The sequence below is a fragment of the Plasmopara halstedii genome (genome assembly GCF_900000015.1).
Source record: "Plasmopara halstedii genome assembly, contig: Scaffold_430, whole genome shotgun sequence".
Lineage (NCBI taxonomy): Eukaryota > Oomycota > Peronosporomycetes > Peronosporales > Peronosporaceae > Plasmopara > Plasmopara halstedii.
Genome location: NW_020187350.1, coordinates 1 through 18,094, shown reverse-complemented (window position 1 = coordinate 18,094; position 18,094 = coordinate 1). Strand labels below are relative to the sequence as shown.

The 18,094-nt window shown below is 42.2% G+C and overlaps 7 protein-coding genes across 7 annotated transcripts; 5 read left to right on the top strand and 2 right to left on the bottom strand.

Moving 5' to 3' along the window:
- Positions 1 to 1,597: 1,597 nt before the first annotated feature.
- PHALS_09582 (uncharacterized protein) lies at positions 1,598 to 2,161 on the top strand (the record flags this gene model as incomplete). Its single annotated transcript, XM_024724863.1, has 1 exon — positions 1,598 to 2,161. The coding sequence occupies one exon, from the start codon at positions 1,598 to 1,600 to the stop codon at positions 2,159 to 2,161; it is 564 nt and encodes a 187-aa protein (XP_024575697.1).
- A 483-nt stretch (positions 2,162 to 2,644) lies between these two features.
- Positions 2,645 to 4,451, top strand: PHALS_09581 (uncharacterized protein; the record flags this gene model as incomplete). Its single annotated transcript, XM_024724862.1, has 8 exons — positions 2,645 to 2,792; positions 2,861 to 2,913; positions 2,990 to 3,028; positions 3,104 to 3,112; positions 3,199 to 3,245; positions 4,071 to 4,075; positions 4,166 to 4,253; positions 4,328 to 4,451. 8 exons carry the CDS (start codon positions 2,645 to 2,647, stop codon positions 4,449 to 4,451), a joined length of 513 nt encoding a protein of 170 aa, XP_024575696.1.
- Positions 4,452 to 4,775: 324 nt separating this feature from the next.
- On the bottom strand, positions 4,776 to 5,090 carry PHALS_09580 (uncharacterized protein; the record flags this gene model as incomplete). Its single annotated transcript, XM_024724861.1, has 1 exon — positions 4,776 to 5,090. The coding sequence occupies one exon, from the start codon at positions 5,088 to 5,090 to the stop codon at positions 4,776 to 4,778; it is 315 nt and encodes a 104-aa protein (XP_024575695.1).
- A 1,411-nt stretch (positions 5,091 to 6,501) lies between these two features.
- Positions 6,502 to 6,733, top strand: PHALS_09579 (uncharacterized protein; the record flags this gene model as incomplete). The annotated part of the gene is made up of 2 exons (XM_024724860.1): positions 6,502 to 6,566; positions 6,634 to 6,733. 2 exons carry the CDS (start codon positions 6,502 to 6,504, stop codon positions 6,731 to 6,733), a joined length of 165 nt encoding a protein of 54 aa, XP_024575694.1.
- Positions 6,734 to 12,583: 5,850 nt separating this feature from the next.
- On the bottom strand, positions 12,584 to 13,340 carry PHALS_09578 (uncharacterized protein; the record flags this gene model as incomplete). The annotated part of the gene is made up of 2 exons (XM_024724858.1): positions 12,584 to 12,812; positions 13,240 to 13,340. The coding sequence occupies 2 exons, from the start codon at positions 13,338 to 13,340 to the stop codon at positions 12,584 to 12,586; spliced, it is 330 nt and encodes a 109-aa protein (XP_024575693.1).
- Positions 13,341 to 15,949: 2,609 nt separating this feature from the next.
- PHALS_09577 (uncharacterized protein) lies at positions 15,950 to 16,253 on the top strand (the record flags this gene model as incomplete). The annotated part of the gene is made up of 3 exons (XM_024724857.1): positions 15,950 to 16,042; positions 16,099 to 16,140; positions 16,215 to 16,253. 3 exons carry the CDS (start codon positions 15,950 to 15,952, stop codon positions 16,251 to 16,253), a joined length of 174 nt encoding a protein of 57 aa, XP_024575692.1.
- Positions 16,254 to 17,000: 747 nt separating this feature from the next.
- Positions 17,001 to 17,325, top strand: PHALS_09576 (uncharacterized protein; the record flags this gene model as incomplete). The annotated part of the gene is made up of 2 exons (XM_024724856.1): positions 17,001 to 17,091; positions 17,159 to 17,325. 2 exons carry the CDS (start codon positions 17,001 to 17,003, stop codon positions 17,323 to 17,325), a joined length of 258 nt encoding a protein of 85 aa, XP_024575691.1.
- Positions 17,326 to 18,094: the final 769 nt, after the last annotated feature.

Genomic DNA, 18,094 nt, shown 5'->3' with positions numbered 1-18,094 from the left:
AACATTGCACCGCGTGCGGGAGACGAAGTTGGGCTCTGCCCGTGTTCGCTGTCAGAACAGTGAGACTTGGTGACTTCAGTGTCGTTGACACAGGGCTCATTGAGCACGGAAGTCGTTCGATTCCAACAAATTAAGTTGCAGTGTCTAGCGGACACGTGAGCCTCGTTGAGGCAATAATCGATTGGGACTGTTTATGTTCTCAATCTTAATGGGGGTGAGTGTAACGGGATTACACGTACCCTGGTCACACGAGAAAGGCATGGCGTGACCACACCCAAACAAGAATACGGTATGTGGCTAGGTAGCCTCTTGTTATGCATGAATTTAGAGTTTACTATATATATTAAGTATAGTTAGGAAAATATATAAACATTTAAAATCAGGCGGCTCTGCCGCAGATAAAAATATAAATAAAAACTGGTTTTGAATATAAATTGAATTGTTTATTAGCCTTGATTAAGGTAGTAACTACTCTCGGAGTTAGCGGATTGCGATCCGCTTTGTAAAGAACTAAAGGTCGGTGATCTAGATTACGTTTCCTCAAGCTCTAAGCTACGGCAGCCTCGCTGCACTCTGGCTCAAATAGTCCGCGTCAACAATTAAAAGTGCGTGGATTTGTACGCCTTACCCGGATGGGGAACTGAGAGTTGATCCAGTTATCACGTTTCCTCTCTCCTGTATCAAGGATGAAAAAGTCCTGCATGAAATATCATATACATAACATTTAAAATCCTTGCTCCCATTAAACTTTGTTCCATCATAATACTTTTTGCATGATAGGTAGAATCTTTCTGATTAGTACCAGAAATCTGATACTTTTGATACCTGTGCACAAAAGTGTTATGTGCGTACACCATGTACGGTACGTACCAATTACGTTCGAATATACATTACATAACTGTATGCTTCCTATTACATTTTTGTATATGAAAGATAGTTTGTTGCAACATCTGTAATTGTCTTTTTGAGGAAGTACGATAGTAAAAGTAATTCCAAAAAGCATCCAGCTGAGCGCTATATTGCGTCACACCATAGTCGCTAATGGGATCAGATGTCCATAGTACAGTAAATCAATATTACCGACTTCAACGAAAAATAATACTTGTCATACTAAGAGCTCACATATATGCGACAGCTTGTAGATACCTTGCGAAGTCGAGGTAGTCGGCTAACGCAGCGGCTCTATGAACCCTTTTTAATCGACTGACTCTGTTGATCAGGACTCAAGACCATTTTGTTAGCTGTCAAGTGAACCCTTGGGTATATCTGCGACATCGTGATACTAATTTGTCGATCAGAGCTTGTGATGACGACAAACACTCCACTTGATATGAGCACATAGAGTGGAGCTTACTTTCTACGCATGAGAGGTAAATGTGTAGTGCTGGCAATTAGCTCACATACCGAGCGATATTGCACCCGCTTTATTCTCTGGCCGTTTTACTCTCTTCCTACTGATTTCCTGAACCCAGGCAGAGGGTCAGCCGCCATCCGTATATATCTAAAGGGCAGCAAACTTCAAAATGAAATTTCTACATCATCTTTGATTCATTTTTCAAGTCTATTCGTGGATACTACGTGGCCAGTGATTTCAAATATGAAGTGTACTCTTGCCATCTTAATGCCTGCTGCCTTGCTGTTGTCAAGTATTCAACTTGGCTTCGCGACCAAGGAGCATTTGTCGCAAACTAATGATACAACGTCGCTGAAGTCCGACGACGAGATTGAGGAGATCCCGTGGTGGAACCTTCCTGAAAAGGTGTCCCATTATGTGCATGAAAAAGAGGAGGCATGGTGGCCGCTGGAACAACTCGAGGAAGAGCAGGATTTCGAGAGTACGCAGCTAAAGGAACGCTACAAGAGCTCGAGAAGGAAACTCCGAATGTTATACAAGATCAAGAAACTTCAATTGCGCGAGAAGTACAATCTCGTGCGAATGAAACTCAAGAATCAAGATAAGATTGATGAAGAAGAAGTGAAAGAACTGTACAAGACCTTGAGAAAAAATGCCAGGATTCGATACAAGACCTTCAAGAAGCAACTTAAAAGCGAGTATAAGATCGAGAAGGAGAAACTCAAGATGCAGCACAACATCGACAAAACGACACTCAAAAACAAAATCGAGCTCCAAAAGTACGACACGCAACCTCACGAGAAATGAGACCATGAAACTCATGATCTCATTTTATTTGTACGCAGCACAGATGAACTTTTATTTTAAGATCGCAAATATTAAGTACTCACAACCTTAAAACTGTGTTTCACTGCTCCATCAATTATTTACGTATATGTGCGATAACTGAAGTTTATGTGCATTCGTCCCATTCACGCCACGAGGATACCAATGATAAAAAAATTGTCATGCAAGCTCAATGAGTACTTGCCATCAAAGTGATCGTGAGATATTGGTTTAGGCATAAAAGCACAAAAATGAATGCATATCATAAAAAGACAGAGTTGGTATAAGCATACGTAACCTTATTTCGAGCGCGGCTAGATTGTTGGATTGCCTATTGTCAAAAGTCAGACAAAGCAAAGGAATTCAGACATACAGCCACGAATTGTTTTCTGGCCATGAAGAAGTCCGGCTAGTCATATCGATGGCCACTCTCAGCTACTTACACACTCTAAAAAGAACCAATGCATGCAAGCTACGTGTACCCATGCGAGAGCAGACACAGACTGCGTTGCAAATCAGAAAGACAGTAATTCTTGCTCAAATAGCCAGGAGAGATTGTGCAAGACTTTGATAGGCTTAGCGACCACGAGCGACCCGTTCACCAACACGCAACGCAAGCAATAACAAACTGATGTGAGAGGGACTTGTCACAACAATAACAAGATTATAATGGAATTACAGGCAAAGCAGTTAAATTCAAATCGATAAACAAGCGCATTCCTTGCAAGATCATGGTTTGTACCCTAAACTTGCTGCTGCATTTTGAACTCAATGGTGTTCAAGACGTTGACGTATCTATCGTGAAAATAGTCATTGCTTGAAGTCCCGACCTTTGAAAAAGCCTTCGCGGTACGATTACACTAATTACCGATCGTGGCATTAATTGATTACAAGCTATAGTACTGCAATGCGTTGCAATCTCAGTCAAATCAGGTAAATGATTCGTTTGCATTCGTGTATAAAGTCTTATGCCATGAGAAAGCAACGTTCAATCTAACGCTCATCTATATCTTTCACAGCCTGTAGGAACATCCCACCAACGACGACAAAGAGTTACGAATATTAAGTAATAGAGCGGACGATAGGCCTCGCTTAATCACAAGCAACGAGCACCTTCGAAAGTCCACGGGAAACGAAAATCTCAAGCACTTTATTCTGGTGTAACTTTCTTTTCCGAAACCTAGTTTCAGTCTCGATTTCAGGTCTCAACGCGGCCTGTTTACTTAATGACTACTGAGCGATCCACATTCTCGCCTTCGCAGCTTCCGTTTATCCGCGATGCTTCTGTGTTTATGCAAAACTGCCGTTTGTCTTTGGCAACTTATCATAACCAATGGAATTTTCAGACTTGCTACCATCAACTTTTTTTTCTAATAAAGAAGCGTCTATTTTCTACTTTGACCTGCTTGGTGTCGTTTGCACATGACCAAATCCGAAGACGGTAAAAATTGGAGATCACACAGATATTACTTTCACAAACATGTCGATCACATGTTGTTTACGTACTCAGCCAGTGCCTGGGTGACCTTTGCTTAATAGCAAGCCGCTGGCGCTAGATATGAGCCAAGGAAACAAAGATAAGGCCTTGCGCACTGTCTGCATCTTGAGCCTACAACAATTGTTAATAGATTTTGTGGAGCCGGTGTCACATGTATTATCAAGCAATTTGCGCAAAACTTCAATAATCCGGTTAAAGAGGATTATTTATTCAACTAGCTAAGATCAGAATTTGTAACCGACTGGGTCTTGATTTGTTGCAGCAGCTATAAACTCCACAAGGGCTATAACTGTAACACTTAAAATAATTTCAGTGTATTCCGGGGTTGTTGTTATTATATCCAAGCTCTAAGTAAGACGGAAAGTAGCGATCGTTTGATTATGCAGGAAATAGTGACGGTATGTCGCGGTCTCCATAGTGTGTCTGTGATTAAACAGATGAGTGAAACATTAAGCTGGAAAACTTAGGGATTACTTCTTGTGAAACAGATAAGAGCGAGGCTCCATACTGTGGAGAAGATTCTAAGCCACTTGATATTGCGGTCTTCAGAGTAATACAATGTTTAGACAGGCGAATGTAAGTCGCGTGTGGAAAGGGACGTTGTAAGGATGATATATATTCGTCACAATGCAATGATACTTCTGAGTCAGAAATACTTTATCACGCGATTGCTTTAAGGCTCCACGAGTTAGCAGCGAGGAAGCTGATTCAATCGTATTTGGAGTGAGCAGTATAGTCCTGATTGCTATCAGTCTCCTCTCCCATTTATGGTGAATTATTATACTTTGCGGATGCAAGTAGTACTTCGAAGTAAATCGCAAGACGGTGAGATAACAAGTTAATACGACCAATACAGAAGGATAAATTGAGCGTATCATATGTCCTGAATGAGTCCGGTAAGGGACACTCGCAACGAACTTAAAGCAAGCTATGGGAAAAAACATCAGAAAGTGGTAGCATGAGGAATTTTATCTGGTTCATGGTACTAAATATTGCATCACGCTTTTTCGTGCGAAATAAAAAAAAGACTTTACGACTCGGCGCCGACTCTTTGCGTCTGCACTTCGATAGGCACGTGGAAAATTGTGATAAAAGTAGTTAAGATGCATATAGCCGTCTTACTCCATCGCCATTTTGAAAAATAAATGGCCTTAAAACAGCATCATTAGTTGCACCCCGTTCAGTGCTCTTAGCCAAACATTTGAATACAAAATATATGGCATTTTGAATCTGTGAAATCTTGGCGTTGCTGGGTAAATAATTAGCTCCTTCCTCTAAGTACGAATCAAAGTGGCCTCTGATTGGAGGAAGTTGCGGCAGCATTGCCGAGTATGTCAACGCCGCTCGTGCCGACATAAGAAGTAAGCGCCACCGCAGGCGAAGACATGGGTGAGGTCGAAAAGCCACTGGCATTGCGATAATCACCAGTATCTGAGCATGGAATGTTTCGTTGAAATGCGTTACGGATTTGCGTAGACCGCAAGCGACTCGACTGCATTGCGCAGCTCACCGTCTTACAATTTAACCCTGTAGAAGCCGTTGACTACACCAATGCCCCGTTTGCTACTCTGTATATGTTGTCAACAAAGTTGCAGACTAGCAGGGTCTGATGGATAGAGGCGACGACGACACAGCAGCAAAACACTACTGCCAAAGTTGCCGCAGAAGACACCGCGGCCAAAGTTGTAGCAACAGTCTCCTACAAATTTACAGCATCATACCCTTACAGTGCTCCAGGCACCACAGGAGGCACATTTGCGAACACCAAAAAGCTATCACCTCTAAACACGCTGTAGACTCCACCGAAGAAGAAGGTGTTGGCAAAGGTCAGCGATAAAGACAGCGATGCCAAGAAGAGAAAGATAAGATAAGGCCGACAACAAGGAATCTTACGGTGAGCCTACCGCATATCATGATACTGATGTCAGTGTTGCCTGAGACGACTCCAGGTCATTTTGTCTTTTCTTCTTGGTATGTTGCTTGCTGTTATGCTTTATTGTGTTGTTTGTTATGTTGCTGTAAAATATTTCGAACTACCTTTGCTTGTCTTACTATGAACAAAGCTGTAAAGCTAGCAAGAGAAGAAGGACTCGTTCACATCACATCTATCCTGACATTAACAGTAAAAATGACGTTGAGGCAACTATTGTGTCTAATAGAAGGTACACGTCAGCTTCGGCGGGGCGAAGTGTAAGCGAGCGCTGTTCACAAACAGTCCCTCAAAACAGCACACACGCTTGTGCGCCGATGAAGCGATTTACGACGTAGAGGGAGAGGGACAGTCACGACTTGGAGGGAAGAGGAACGCCTTAAGCCGTTTTTGAGGCAAATTTGCTAATGAATTGAAATGAGTTATGGTTGTTAGCTACATGCAAAACACCCCAAGGACTCCTGGAAATTTTACTGAAAAAACCTTGGGGGTTCCTGACTTATAAATCAAGGGTGTTCTGAGGTTGAGCCTCAGCTTCAACTGATACATGATCCTGGGTGTAGGAGCTTAAAATTCAAAAGCTTGAGCTTAAACTTTCGTGAAGTATCCAGTAAAACCAACTGGTTTACGCCACCCAATTCGAAAGACCGAGACACGCCGGACTCGTCTCCAATATAGGTCCCCAAGCAGGAACCAGCATTCTGTATCACACAGAATGTTTGTGAGTTTATTCATTTTAGAGAGCACGTATGCTTTATTTTTTTCCCACAACGCATAATTTCGCAACAATTCCAATGATGCGAAATTCGTACGATCTTACAATAACATTAATATCGAGAAATCTAACGGGAGGATGTTGTTTACTGCTTTATAATCTAAGTGTGACAACGGTGCATGTGCAAAATTCGCTTAGGTGCACCAACATTTCAACTGCAACATTTTTTGTACATGGCAATCACGTGCTCATTCAAATCACAAATGTTATTGGACTGACATGTATGACCGGTATGTGTGGCTGTGAAGCAGGAGAACTCCTGACCTTGATAAGACTGAGAATGACCAAGCGAAATACGATTTGAAGTACTCAACCGGATTTAACAGGCTGATCAAAGGCGCCGATACATAGGGCGATTTTGTTCCGTTGCCACGTGTCACCCCAACGAAATTTCTTATTAATACGTATCAAGCCAGAAATATATCGCACGGTATCTGTTCTCTTTTCAGCTGGCTTTTCAAAAGCGTATCATCCACCTCGTGCGGAAAGTGTGTCCGGGGTCCTTAAATGAGGTACCATCACACATTAATTGTAGTAGCAATCCTTGAGGCAATGACGTGCAGCCTTTCGCATTTATTAAGTGGGATTTGAATATTTGATCCCTTGTGTTCAAATGCATTGTGCGTCTTAACCGTTAACTTTATTTACGGTATTTTCGACCGGCGACGACAACATCGTGGCGCTAGACGTCTTACAGACGAACGCGCATTCGCTACCACATAAAACTGACGCTGCCAATACCTTATCTCGAATATATACTCGAACGCCGCATATTGCTTCGGGTGTTGCTTCTTGTGTTAGGACTGCCCATAGGTTGCAGTTAGACCTGTCGCTGTAATGTAGTAAGATTGCAGAAAGAGGTCTGTATACCGGTCGTTGCAGCCGCAGCCGCAGCACAGGTGAAGCAGAGCTCGTATCGCCGAAGATCTGGCTTTATTAAGCTTTGATAGATCAACTTCTTGATGCTTTGTGGGCGGCACAGTTCCCTCGCGATATTTAATTTGCGGTGATAATGGCAGGCAGTTATTACCTGATGAAAAAAATATTAGAAGGCTTGTTGCGGTAATTATTCGCACTGAAATTAACGCTACTACGGTTCTGCCGTGCTCTTTGCGCCCATTCTGTCTGATTGGCATGATCATATCACCTACTGGTGTCATAGCTGACACGTACAGATGAGCTGATAGACAAAACACTAACGGACGTTGCTCAACTAATGCTCTCCCGAATACGTTGTCATGAAATTTGGTCTTAGTGCATCTTTAATTGCTTGCCTGAGGCGTTATGTTGTTAAAAAAATTACTCGTCTAAAATGTGGTGTGATCAGGTGGCAAGAGAAACAAACTTCCAAAATGTTGAGAGCGACTAATATTACATCGAAAGACTCGTCATTAGTGATTCAAAAGTAGATGATACTTTGTTGCCAAATGGCTAAAATTACATTGCTTCAAATGCATAGAGATGGAGAACGTTTTAAGTGCATTATTCCGTGTATATCTTCTTAGCATAGGTGAGGCTATGATGCAGCGTTTAACATGAGCTCGATACAGTTTTTGAAATTGTCTAACTAAAATTTCTACCTTCTAGGCGTGATTACAGTTGTATCTGGATACAACAAGCCATATACAACTGTGATTTTGCTTCGCGTCTTTTTGTTTAGGTGTTGCAAACTCCCTATAGAAAACACCACTGCGATGAATTATATCGGCACAGAAAATACTCGTAGTCACCGAAACTTTGTGTGCGCGGCAACAAAAACGATGAGACACCCACAAGGTGATGTGTCTTTATCCACTGAATCTTGCTGGAGAGAACCACACGTTGAGTGGGAGTTAAATATGCGAGTGAAGAGGAGAGAGTTAATTGAATGAACTCGGCGGCTGAAGGCAAGAGCTTTGTTCCAGAAAGATTTAGCTGGCTGGTGCAGACAGTTACTAACTCCTGCGGATATTTTTTGCTACTGTGCGGGCGTACGAAATATTGCTAGTCTGTTGATACTGACGCAGCCATCGTACACACTAATATTTGGTCCCTATGTTAGATAAGATTTGCCAACATCGGCATAAGCTGACGTCACTGGCTTTGTTCGTACCCACCTATGCAACTAGGGATGTTAGACTGCCCAAGAACAAGCTAACTGCCGTGGGGACATGCGGTGAATGATAACCTGTAGTGTCGTCGAGCCCTTGTACCGTGAATTAGCGATCGCGTTCAGACCGTTACCAGCACGCAGTCTCGTTTCAGAACTACAATTCTTGACAAAGTCACTTAACTTTGTACAAATGCATGGCGCAATTGTCAATTTCACGATGATTATCGGTTCAAATCGCGTGCAGCCAGCACTTGGACATGTAATTTCAACAGCTGTTGCGTAAGCATGTCTTGACCATACACAATCACAATCTGACCGAAGACTGGCTCAAGATGTTGTAGCAACTCGGCTGACGGCAAGAACGGCTTCATTGAGAGCGTTTTCAATCAACGTCTCCGTAACAGTGAATGGTATCCTGTATCCTGTAGCTTAATTTGTATACGTTCGTATATCACAATGGCTTGCGGATTCGCTGATGTGATGAACTCTGTTGTGATTATACAAACCTAGACGTGATGAACTTCTTTTCCGTAGGACTGAAGATCCCTTGGAACCTACAGTATGTATATTGGGTCATAAGTCGGGGGCTGCCTGAGATAGAAAAGTTAATAGCTGGGCTAATTTTGGTAGAAAAACGCTGAAATCTCTAGAGACAGGTTTTCGGGCTGGACATCGATCTCAATTGATTGTGCCCATTCAAAAACAGTCCTAATTGTATGGGAGCCATCGGCGTTTGGGCCGGCCAGGTTAGCGTGGACGATTTCTAATCTGAGCTACATGAACGATAAGATGCCGTAGTCTTGTCTTTCAGCTTGGGCAAATCCTTCTTTTATGTAAGTTCTTGTTCGTATGCTTGACGTTAAAGCTTCTATGGAGAACTAGCTCTTCGGATATCCCATTATCTTCAGCTGATACTCAAAACGGCATATCCAAGATTGTAATGGAACCAATCATTGCGGTCGTTCTGCAGATTATCCGGGATCACAGCTCTTAATGTGCAATCAGGGGCAGCCGAAAAAAATCGCAGCTCGTAATCAGAGTTACAATTACCCGCAGAGCACGCGGCCTTGACTTTGGTCGTGATCGAATCGCGCTTTTAAAGTAAGCACACAATAAGGTCATGAATCGGACAGAACTGCTCATCCGCCTTTGCGTATAGCAGTCTGATGAAGTTAAGGGAGTCTTTAGTCGAAAAACCGCATTCTCAAGAAAGCATCTGCACCCACATTTGTCATGCCTTATAATGTCGTTCACCATTGCGTAGATTAGCGTGAGCCGACTCTCGGCAAGCAAAAGCTTATAGCTCTTGATTTTCAGACTTGTCTCAGTTATTAAATCAAATGCTTACACACGGTACGAACTACAGATTTGAAATTGAGAAGCAGGGTGCGGGTGTCTAAAGAAACTCAGCTATGGACAAAACGTCTATGAATATGGCTATGGAGCTGGCTAGATGGTGGTTGAGCCTACAAGAGAACCACGCTTGCATTGCGCTTTTACACGAGGGTTGGCGTTAAAGTTAAATCTCAAGGCATAGTTCAGAACTATACTTGGATTACACGGGAAAAACTCGTTTCGATGAACCCTGGCTTTCTAAGTAGATCCAGCGAGCTGCTCAGGGGAGATTTCAAAAATATCACTTCGCATAAGAAGTTTATTGAACCGAAAGAGCAGCAAAAAAATCTTCATCGTTCTTGGCTCAGCGATGTGATGGATCGCTTGAAAAATTTGCTTTCACGATTGAATGTCTGTCACCAATAGACAAAGTGACTTTGACTGACTTGCGCAAGATAACGCACTTTTCGCCTTTGAGAGTCTCAACGCAGTGTTCAAGGTACTGAATGACGATCGTGACACCTGTAATGTTCTTCTGTGTTGTTGGGAACGCAAGCAAATATTTTTCTAATAAGAAGGGTACACCACGAAAGGTTTTTGCCTGACTCACATCAAGAGCCATCAGAAACCTCTAAAAAACGGTTATACTTATTATTACGAAAGGCGGGGCAGACTGCCAGGTGCAAGTAGGCACGCTGAATAGTCCATGTTTGCACTAAATGAACAGAAATATTTTGCACCGCTAGGAAAAGTAGAAACTCATAAATATGAAAGATACACATCACGCCATCGTCTGAAGCTTTGCGCAACGACGCATGATCTTTTTACATCACATGCAGCTTAGAGGCATGTAGCTGCTTTCAGAACTTGACAAGGCAGACGACATTGCAAATATTATTCTGTAGTCATCATCGTCGCTCTTCTCTGCCACTTAAAGCTAATCGGACTCGGATGCAATTCCGCGCTCATGTCCATTTGTATATGCTTGGAATACATCACCACCTATACCAATGGCATCATCATACTGACGATGAGGATTCCGATGGGTCAGAATCGGAGAGCGTATGCGAAGTTCGGTCGCAGTTTTGAACATAGCCTCTTCGTCGCGCCCCAAAACAGCCTCAATTTTTGATAAGTAAATCGCGTCGGTATGATTTTGCATTATACTTGTGCATGCAGTCGTCCGACCCAAGCCTCTTCTCAAAGACCTTCAGAAACAGAAGCGCTGTTTAATAAAAAATGGCGTTGATTCTTGAGGAATCTACCCGCGAGCTCTGTATCATAATGTGGTCTACGAGAAAGAAGTCTTTATCATCACCAAAGCCGTAGATGTTTATGTAATATAACAGCTTGTTGAAATGTTTACACACGAACAATACCCGCAAGAGTTATTATGGCTCCCAAATTTGATTAACTATGCTCTGCACAACTATGAGCGAATACATCGCCAAAATAAGGTGTAGCATAGCCCTGGTGCGGTGCGGATTCAAACGACTTATTCCTATATAACTAACCAGCCACTCCCAGAGCCCCCCCATAAAGTACGCTCTGTCGTGGCAGTAATACCGCTATCTGTCGTCAGCAATCATTAACAACCATCTGCCAGGTCAAAGAAACGGGACAAAAGCAGTTATTGCATAAACAACTTGCCACATACTGTTAGCTCGTCTAACACAGATATTCAGCAACAGGATGAGGAGTACACTCGCTCATTTGTGCTTCGCACTCGCTTTTTTTAGGTGAGCGCGTCGAAATCGTCAAGTGCGTCACAGAAATCAAATGACGTACCGTCCTACCCAAAATTGGATGCGTGGTCGATATTTTCTCGCCCGGTAGTGCCATTGCTTCATCAAACGATAATCAGGATCTGCAGGATCCCCGATGACAGCTGTGTACGATTCGATGCTTTGGTACATCTGATATCATGAAAGTGTAATGTAAAATTTGTACAATTGCTTATAATTATTGGAGTTTGGCTGTCACGTATTTCGTATTTAAGACAGCTGGTAGCGTCGCTGGGTCGATAATCAAAAGCCGGTCCGATTGTCGATTTTTTTCGCGGCGAAAAAGCGAGAGTCTGATATTGAATCAATCAATCTCTGGCTTTTCCCCTACGAAAATAACTTATACACAACATTTCGTCTTTATCAGCAGGAAGTTGTATTTAAAAAAAAAACTTTCCTTAACAATGTGGAACTTCAAACGTTATTGGTGCTGTCTCGCGAAACGGAAAATAATCCATCCAAGAGTGAGATAAATCTCTGGTGTTTTCCGCATCTTCTGCAATTCCAATTTCAAGACCGAGCTACATTTTATCAAATACGATTCGAAATACGAGACTGGATAATCATATTATTTGCTGGTTGACATCGCTCAAAGCTTGTATTGCACCGAACTTACCGCTGATGCAGTTTTTCGATCCAGAAAAATCTGGTGTTAGGTGGTCCTTCTGATTGCTTTGATGCCACACCCAATTTTCTTAAAGCAGCAGTGTAACGATGCTATAGCGTCACGCTAGTAATTCAACTAGCCACTCAGTGGCCAGCCTGGCACGTGCTAGACTGGAGCAACAACATGTTTGCGCTCTACGTTGTCGTTTGAATTCAACTTCAACTATACGCATTCTTTTCATATTCAAAATTGTATGAATTACGGTTCGTTTCACGCCCCAGTGAAAGTTAACCGCTATCGGTGCCTATCCTATCGAACTGTCAAGATTTTTTACAAGTACGTTAAAGAATCTTTAATACTTAGTGTAAGAGATAAGAACTGGACTAGCTAGCTACAGGGTGTTTAGTGAACCAGGATTCGTAGACCTCTAACCATTTCAAACTCACTTTCCAATTTACCTCCTTCGGAGTACGTCTACTCCTCAATCCTTGCCTCGGGCTCCCTGCTGAACCCTCGCCTCTCTTCAAGACCTTCATTTCACGACTCTTCGAGCTTCCCGTTGGGATCTTAGCTCTAGTCGTTTCTTCCTCTGCTCTGCTCCGTGACGTCTCGCTAGTCGAACGTAACAAGTAGGGTCAGTTTTACGAGAGACTTCTCCTTTGTCAAGTTTCTTGGTGCTCGTGTTCTTGCCGTTATGACCAACTGACTCACAAGACTTAGATGCTGTTTTAAGAGATTCCTTATTGGCTAACTTCCAAGTAATGAGCAAACTCTAAAACTTACGAGCCGTGATATTTTCATCAAGCATTTTCAAATTATTTTCCTAAATCTTGACTTACATCTTGTTATCGAGGCAGATTGAGCATGATAACGCTGATTAGGTCTAACGACTGGAAGTTTTTCTCGCAATTACAAGCCTTTAACTTTGTCATATAATCCTAAATTATTGCTTTAATTTTCTTCATACATGTCTCCATGAGGATGTTGTATTCATGATCGACCGATCTGTGATACAGTCACAATTGCTCAATAAACGAACCTCATGTCCTGTGCACCCACAGGGCATGAAGCCCGTACGGTACGAGCTGCAACTCGGGTTACTGATCTTGCATTTCCAAACAAAGACAGATCGGCCTTCATGGAATGCACTTGTTGTAATCATACTCATAGGTTAAGAGGATCGACTGCTCAAGATCATCAACCCATTTCTGTCACACAGCGGGGCATATCTTCTACGTGACATAACTTGATGTTTCATGGGCTGGTAACAACGTATTTGACTGCTGTATATACGTTTGCCTTTGTGCTTTGGAAACTGTTTTCTACTGTTCATAAAGTTTAGCACTCTTTCCAAATAGTCAGTGGCATACAACCGAGCGGAGCGGTTGTTGCAGGGCTGGCTTAAGCTTTTTTCGTAAATTACAAAGTAGAAGCAAGGCGCGCCTCGGCCTCGATTGACTACAGTGCCGTTTTTGTCGCCCGAGCTGAATATGGTGTGACGATGTCCGCGCAACTTTTAGTTCTTCATAATTTTCTCGTAGATTTTGGCAACAAAATGACAATTATTTCTTGACTCTCTCAACTTTCCCTTAGTAAGACAGCCATCCTATAAACCTAAATTCTTCAGTGCGTGTCACTAAGAACAATAAGTGCAGCAGTATAACTATAAGATAATTACTCATGTGATCATGGTGCGATCCAATTCTGAACAGTAGCTTTAGTTGAGATAATCATCTGCTCGACTTTCACGTCCGCCTTTAGAAGACAGAAGATTCAGACAGACGAGCACTACTATGTTTATGAGGCTAAGCGTCACTGACAAGAGGTGATATTAAAACGAAGTCGCACTTAAAGGAGGTGAATGAAATACTTGGAAAAGCTCGATTATCAAGTTGTAGTAGTGAGGAGGATGAACAATGACAGTCTTGAACAAACCTGCTTTCCTAGAGAATGCCCACACCATGTTTTTCCCTTGGTGCCCCCTTGAGGTGCCCTAAAAAATAGGGATAAAACATCAATTTGTCCTGCGATCCGAAGGCATGGTTGAATTCTTGCTTCCTTCAGGGCGACCCCGTGAGGTTCGTCATCAACCTTCTTTCTTGCCTAGACTTCAACGTATAGGATTAACAATAGTGAGTGATGTCCGTAGCAAGTACCATCGACAATAGGGTGAACGTATTTGCACTCTAGGTGGCAAATTAACCTAAAAAGAAACTGGTCGACGACGCGAAGGCTTCACATAAGTATGAGTCATATCTTAGCTCGCAGTGAGTTACAGAAACAGGCAACTATCAATCCCTTTTAAAGCAATTTTATCCGTACAAAAACAAAAAAAACTTACTGTGTTCAACTTCAGTATATTTTGTCATGGGCACAGTTAGTGGTTAGCTAGATTATAATTTGGAGTTTTTAAGGTAATGTCATTTTGTTGACGCTGGGTAATGTCGTTAGAGCGACAGGCTCCGCGCCATTTTAAATATAAATGGGTAAAATCGTGTCCCTTCACATCTAATAAAGGTTTATTAACTCCCAAACGATAAATTTGTCGAATTTCAGCCCAAGTATAATATGTTAATTGTCATGTACAGACAATTGACGTCGTGCGCCAAGCAAGTGACGCTATGGCTAAACCTCGACACATAAAACAGTAGAATAAGGATGTCAAAGGAAGGCAAATACATTTAAGTTTAATGTGAATAGTTTTTCTAACTAAACGCATTCATCTATCTGTTTGTAGGCTCTGAAAAAGTTGCCCCCGTTTAAAGTCTGACCCCTTACATTCATATCATAAGATTGGTCAGACTATACTCATAGACTCCCTATTTAGTATTCTTTTTTTGTAGGCTTCCATAAGCCATATTGCGATCTCGGTCTAATTAATCTGGACGCGAAGCGTCTCCCGAAATCAAAGTAGTTTCTAGGAAGACCTTGAAGTTGAGCTACCTTCTGTGCTCAAGCCGCAATCGGAGCTTAAACCGCTTGAGTTGCCTCAAACCAATTGTCCTGACGTGCACCTTCAAGAGTGCTTTAGAAAGACAACCGACCATTGCAAAAGACTCGCGCTGAGGATTTCAAAGAGATTTGAAGTGCCTCCTTCATTTTAATGCCAATGAAATGTCAGCTACATAAGAGTTGTCTGCTCGATACTAGGCGAAATCCACATCCATGTAGAGCGACCTTTCAGTCAGATTTTGCCAGAGGAATGACGAGTACTTGATGCATCAATAGAGATGCCTTCATGTTAGAAAACACTTCAATGGCTAGCAAAATTTCTTTTCAGTATGTCTTATGCCTTCACTCCTCCCGATTTAGTGGTATTATTGTGTGGCGAAAATTGTTCCTTCTACCTGGTCTTGTTACAAATTCAAGATCGGATTGGCTGCTGTATCAGCAGGCTAATGAGTATGACCGTGAGTAATGTTAACACGAACTGATGAATAGGGGGTGTCCGAGCGATCTCAATGTTACCATTTGTACTTTAAAACGTCAAGCCTTCTATCGGTGCTCTAGTATGGTGTCCGATTGATTGAACACTTACGCATCACACTTATACATTCGATGTAATATTGACATCAGAGACTTAAATGAAGGACGCCATGACTCGTGTGCTTGTCGACACGAAGTCGAAAAATGACTACGATAAAGCTTACTATAAACGTGGCCGTCGTCATCATCAGCGTGCCAATCCTTATTTTTGGGAAACTAGTTTAAAATACACAGCTCATGCATGGTGACCATGTACGCTTTCAATGTTTAAGCTTCCAAGATTGGATATGCGTTATTTAGAAGAGCAGCAACGCCATGTAGCCTATAGGAAAGGCGGAGGTGATGAGTCGGGCCCGGTGAGTGACTTCGATTATAGTTATTTGCATTAAATGTTATTGGAAGTCGGTCACAGATGTTTCATCCGAATTGGCGTGCTGTCAAATTATGCGCTCAGGTAAGTAATTTGGTGAGGAATCTAGGATATGCAGTGATAATTTTGTTGAGATTAAATGCTGGGTTTGAGATTAGTATTGTGACGCCAAGCAGCTTTTCAGTACAACAATCTGAGGCTATACTAGACGTAATGAAAGAAGATACGACTGGTTCTTTAGTGGCTACTGTGAATATCACAAGTACCGGAAAATCGGTATTTATGATGATGATGGAATTCCTAAAAAGATGGTTTCCGTGGCACACGTCATTCTCGTCATTGCTCGTGCATACCCAAACATGGTATAACAATGCTCAAAATATCAAAATGTAGTACGATGATATGGTTAGTATAAATATGGTACGAAATTGCATAAAAATACCAAAACATGGCAATACAAAACTCAAGTATATAAAAAATGATACTATGCTATGAATAGCATTAATGTATAGCTGTACACAGCTACTGCTTGCCAAGGCGGCATGGATATGCGTTTGCGTCACCTAGGCTATGAACTGTCGAAAGTAACATTGGTGACGCCCAGCTTATAGCTTACCTCGATGATTCACTCGGCAAAGAAGAAACTGCTGTAAGTGACGTGGTGATGACGAAATTGTGCATAAAGAAGCATGATCTCTGTAGATTTGTATTGGCTACAGCTGAAGCAGGTGTAATATAAACTTGACAAGCTCGCAGTTCATATCAAATTGGTCCTTGTGATGAGCTGAGTCTTCATGCATGCCGCCTCTACTACTAGTGATACTCAAACGCGATGACGCTTTCATGTCCACCAAAAACGTTATAGCAAATAACAGCAAGTGACAGAGGCCAAAGTATCGCAGGCCACCAATATTCAGCCGTTATGATTGCAAATCGGCTGAAACATGTGCACGCATGTGACACTCATTGCTATCCACAAACCATCTTCTTCAGTCACAACCCCAGCATTGCCTGACAAATTGTCGAAAACGATTGGTGAAATTTGATTACGCCATACCATGTCAGTGAACTATATTTGCGTCACTAAACGGCCGATTCAAAGCCACTTCCTCAAGCTACGCTGCGACGGTGGTACTGTCTAATCCACGATGGGTTTTACGCTCGCAGAATTTATCCACAGGTCATACTCTTAACGAAGCAGTACAAAAAGAAGCCCTGCCGGTGCCGAGAAAACATCTGCCTCCAACTGTTTACGCTGCCAAAGCTTGAAAAGCCAGCACAACCTGACAACAAAGACATGCATGATCTCGTCGTCTGCAAAATTTCATCTTAAACTAACGATAGACATGAAATCAAGAATTGTGTTGAGTCGTATTTGGGGCAGAGTTTCAGACATAATGTGTTCTGTACTTACGAAAGTTTGCATTAATAATTAAATTGATGGCATCTGCTATCATGTGCAGCGAAATAGCCGCGCCACTTCCCTTAGAAAATAAGCTTCCCCTAAAAAGTTTATTTAATTCAACGCGCCGAAAAGTGGGCTAGTCGCGTAACAAGCACATCATTTGCTCTAGATACTATCGTAATCTTTTCAAAATCCGGTCTAGCTCCAAATGGTGCGTGACATATCTGTTTGGCTGACTTTTGTTTAACAATTCGATATATTAATATCGCGGGGCTACCAGCTCACATGCCGCTATATATCTCCTTTCTGGAGTCTCAGCATTCCCATGAGTACCTCTTCTGCCCTTTGCGTTGAGTCCGAGAAACAATGAACATACACCATTATGGCAACACTTCGAAGCAAGATCAATGGTTTATCTCAACAAGATTAAATGCTATGCGTTAGATAAGCGACGCCATAGCTAATAGCCCGGATGCGCAAAATGATTTTGCAGCTACCAGAGGCAGATGGAACATGAATATTTTATTGTTATCAAGGCGAGTCTGTTTAATGCTGTAATTTATCTACGCATGCAGTGTTAGACAGGGGAGCAACTAGTCTTGAGAACTGATTGAATGTATTGCTGTGGTTCTG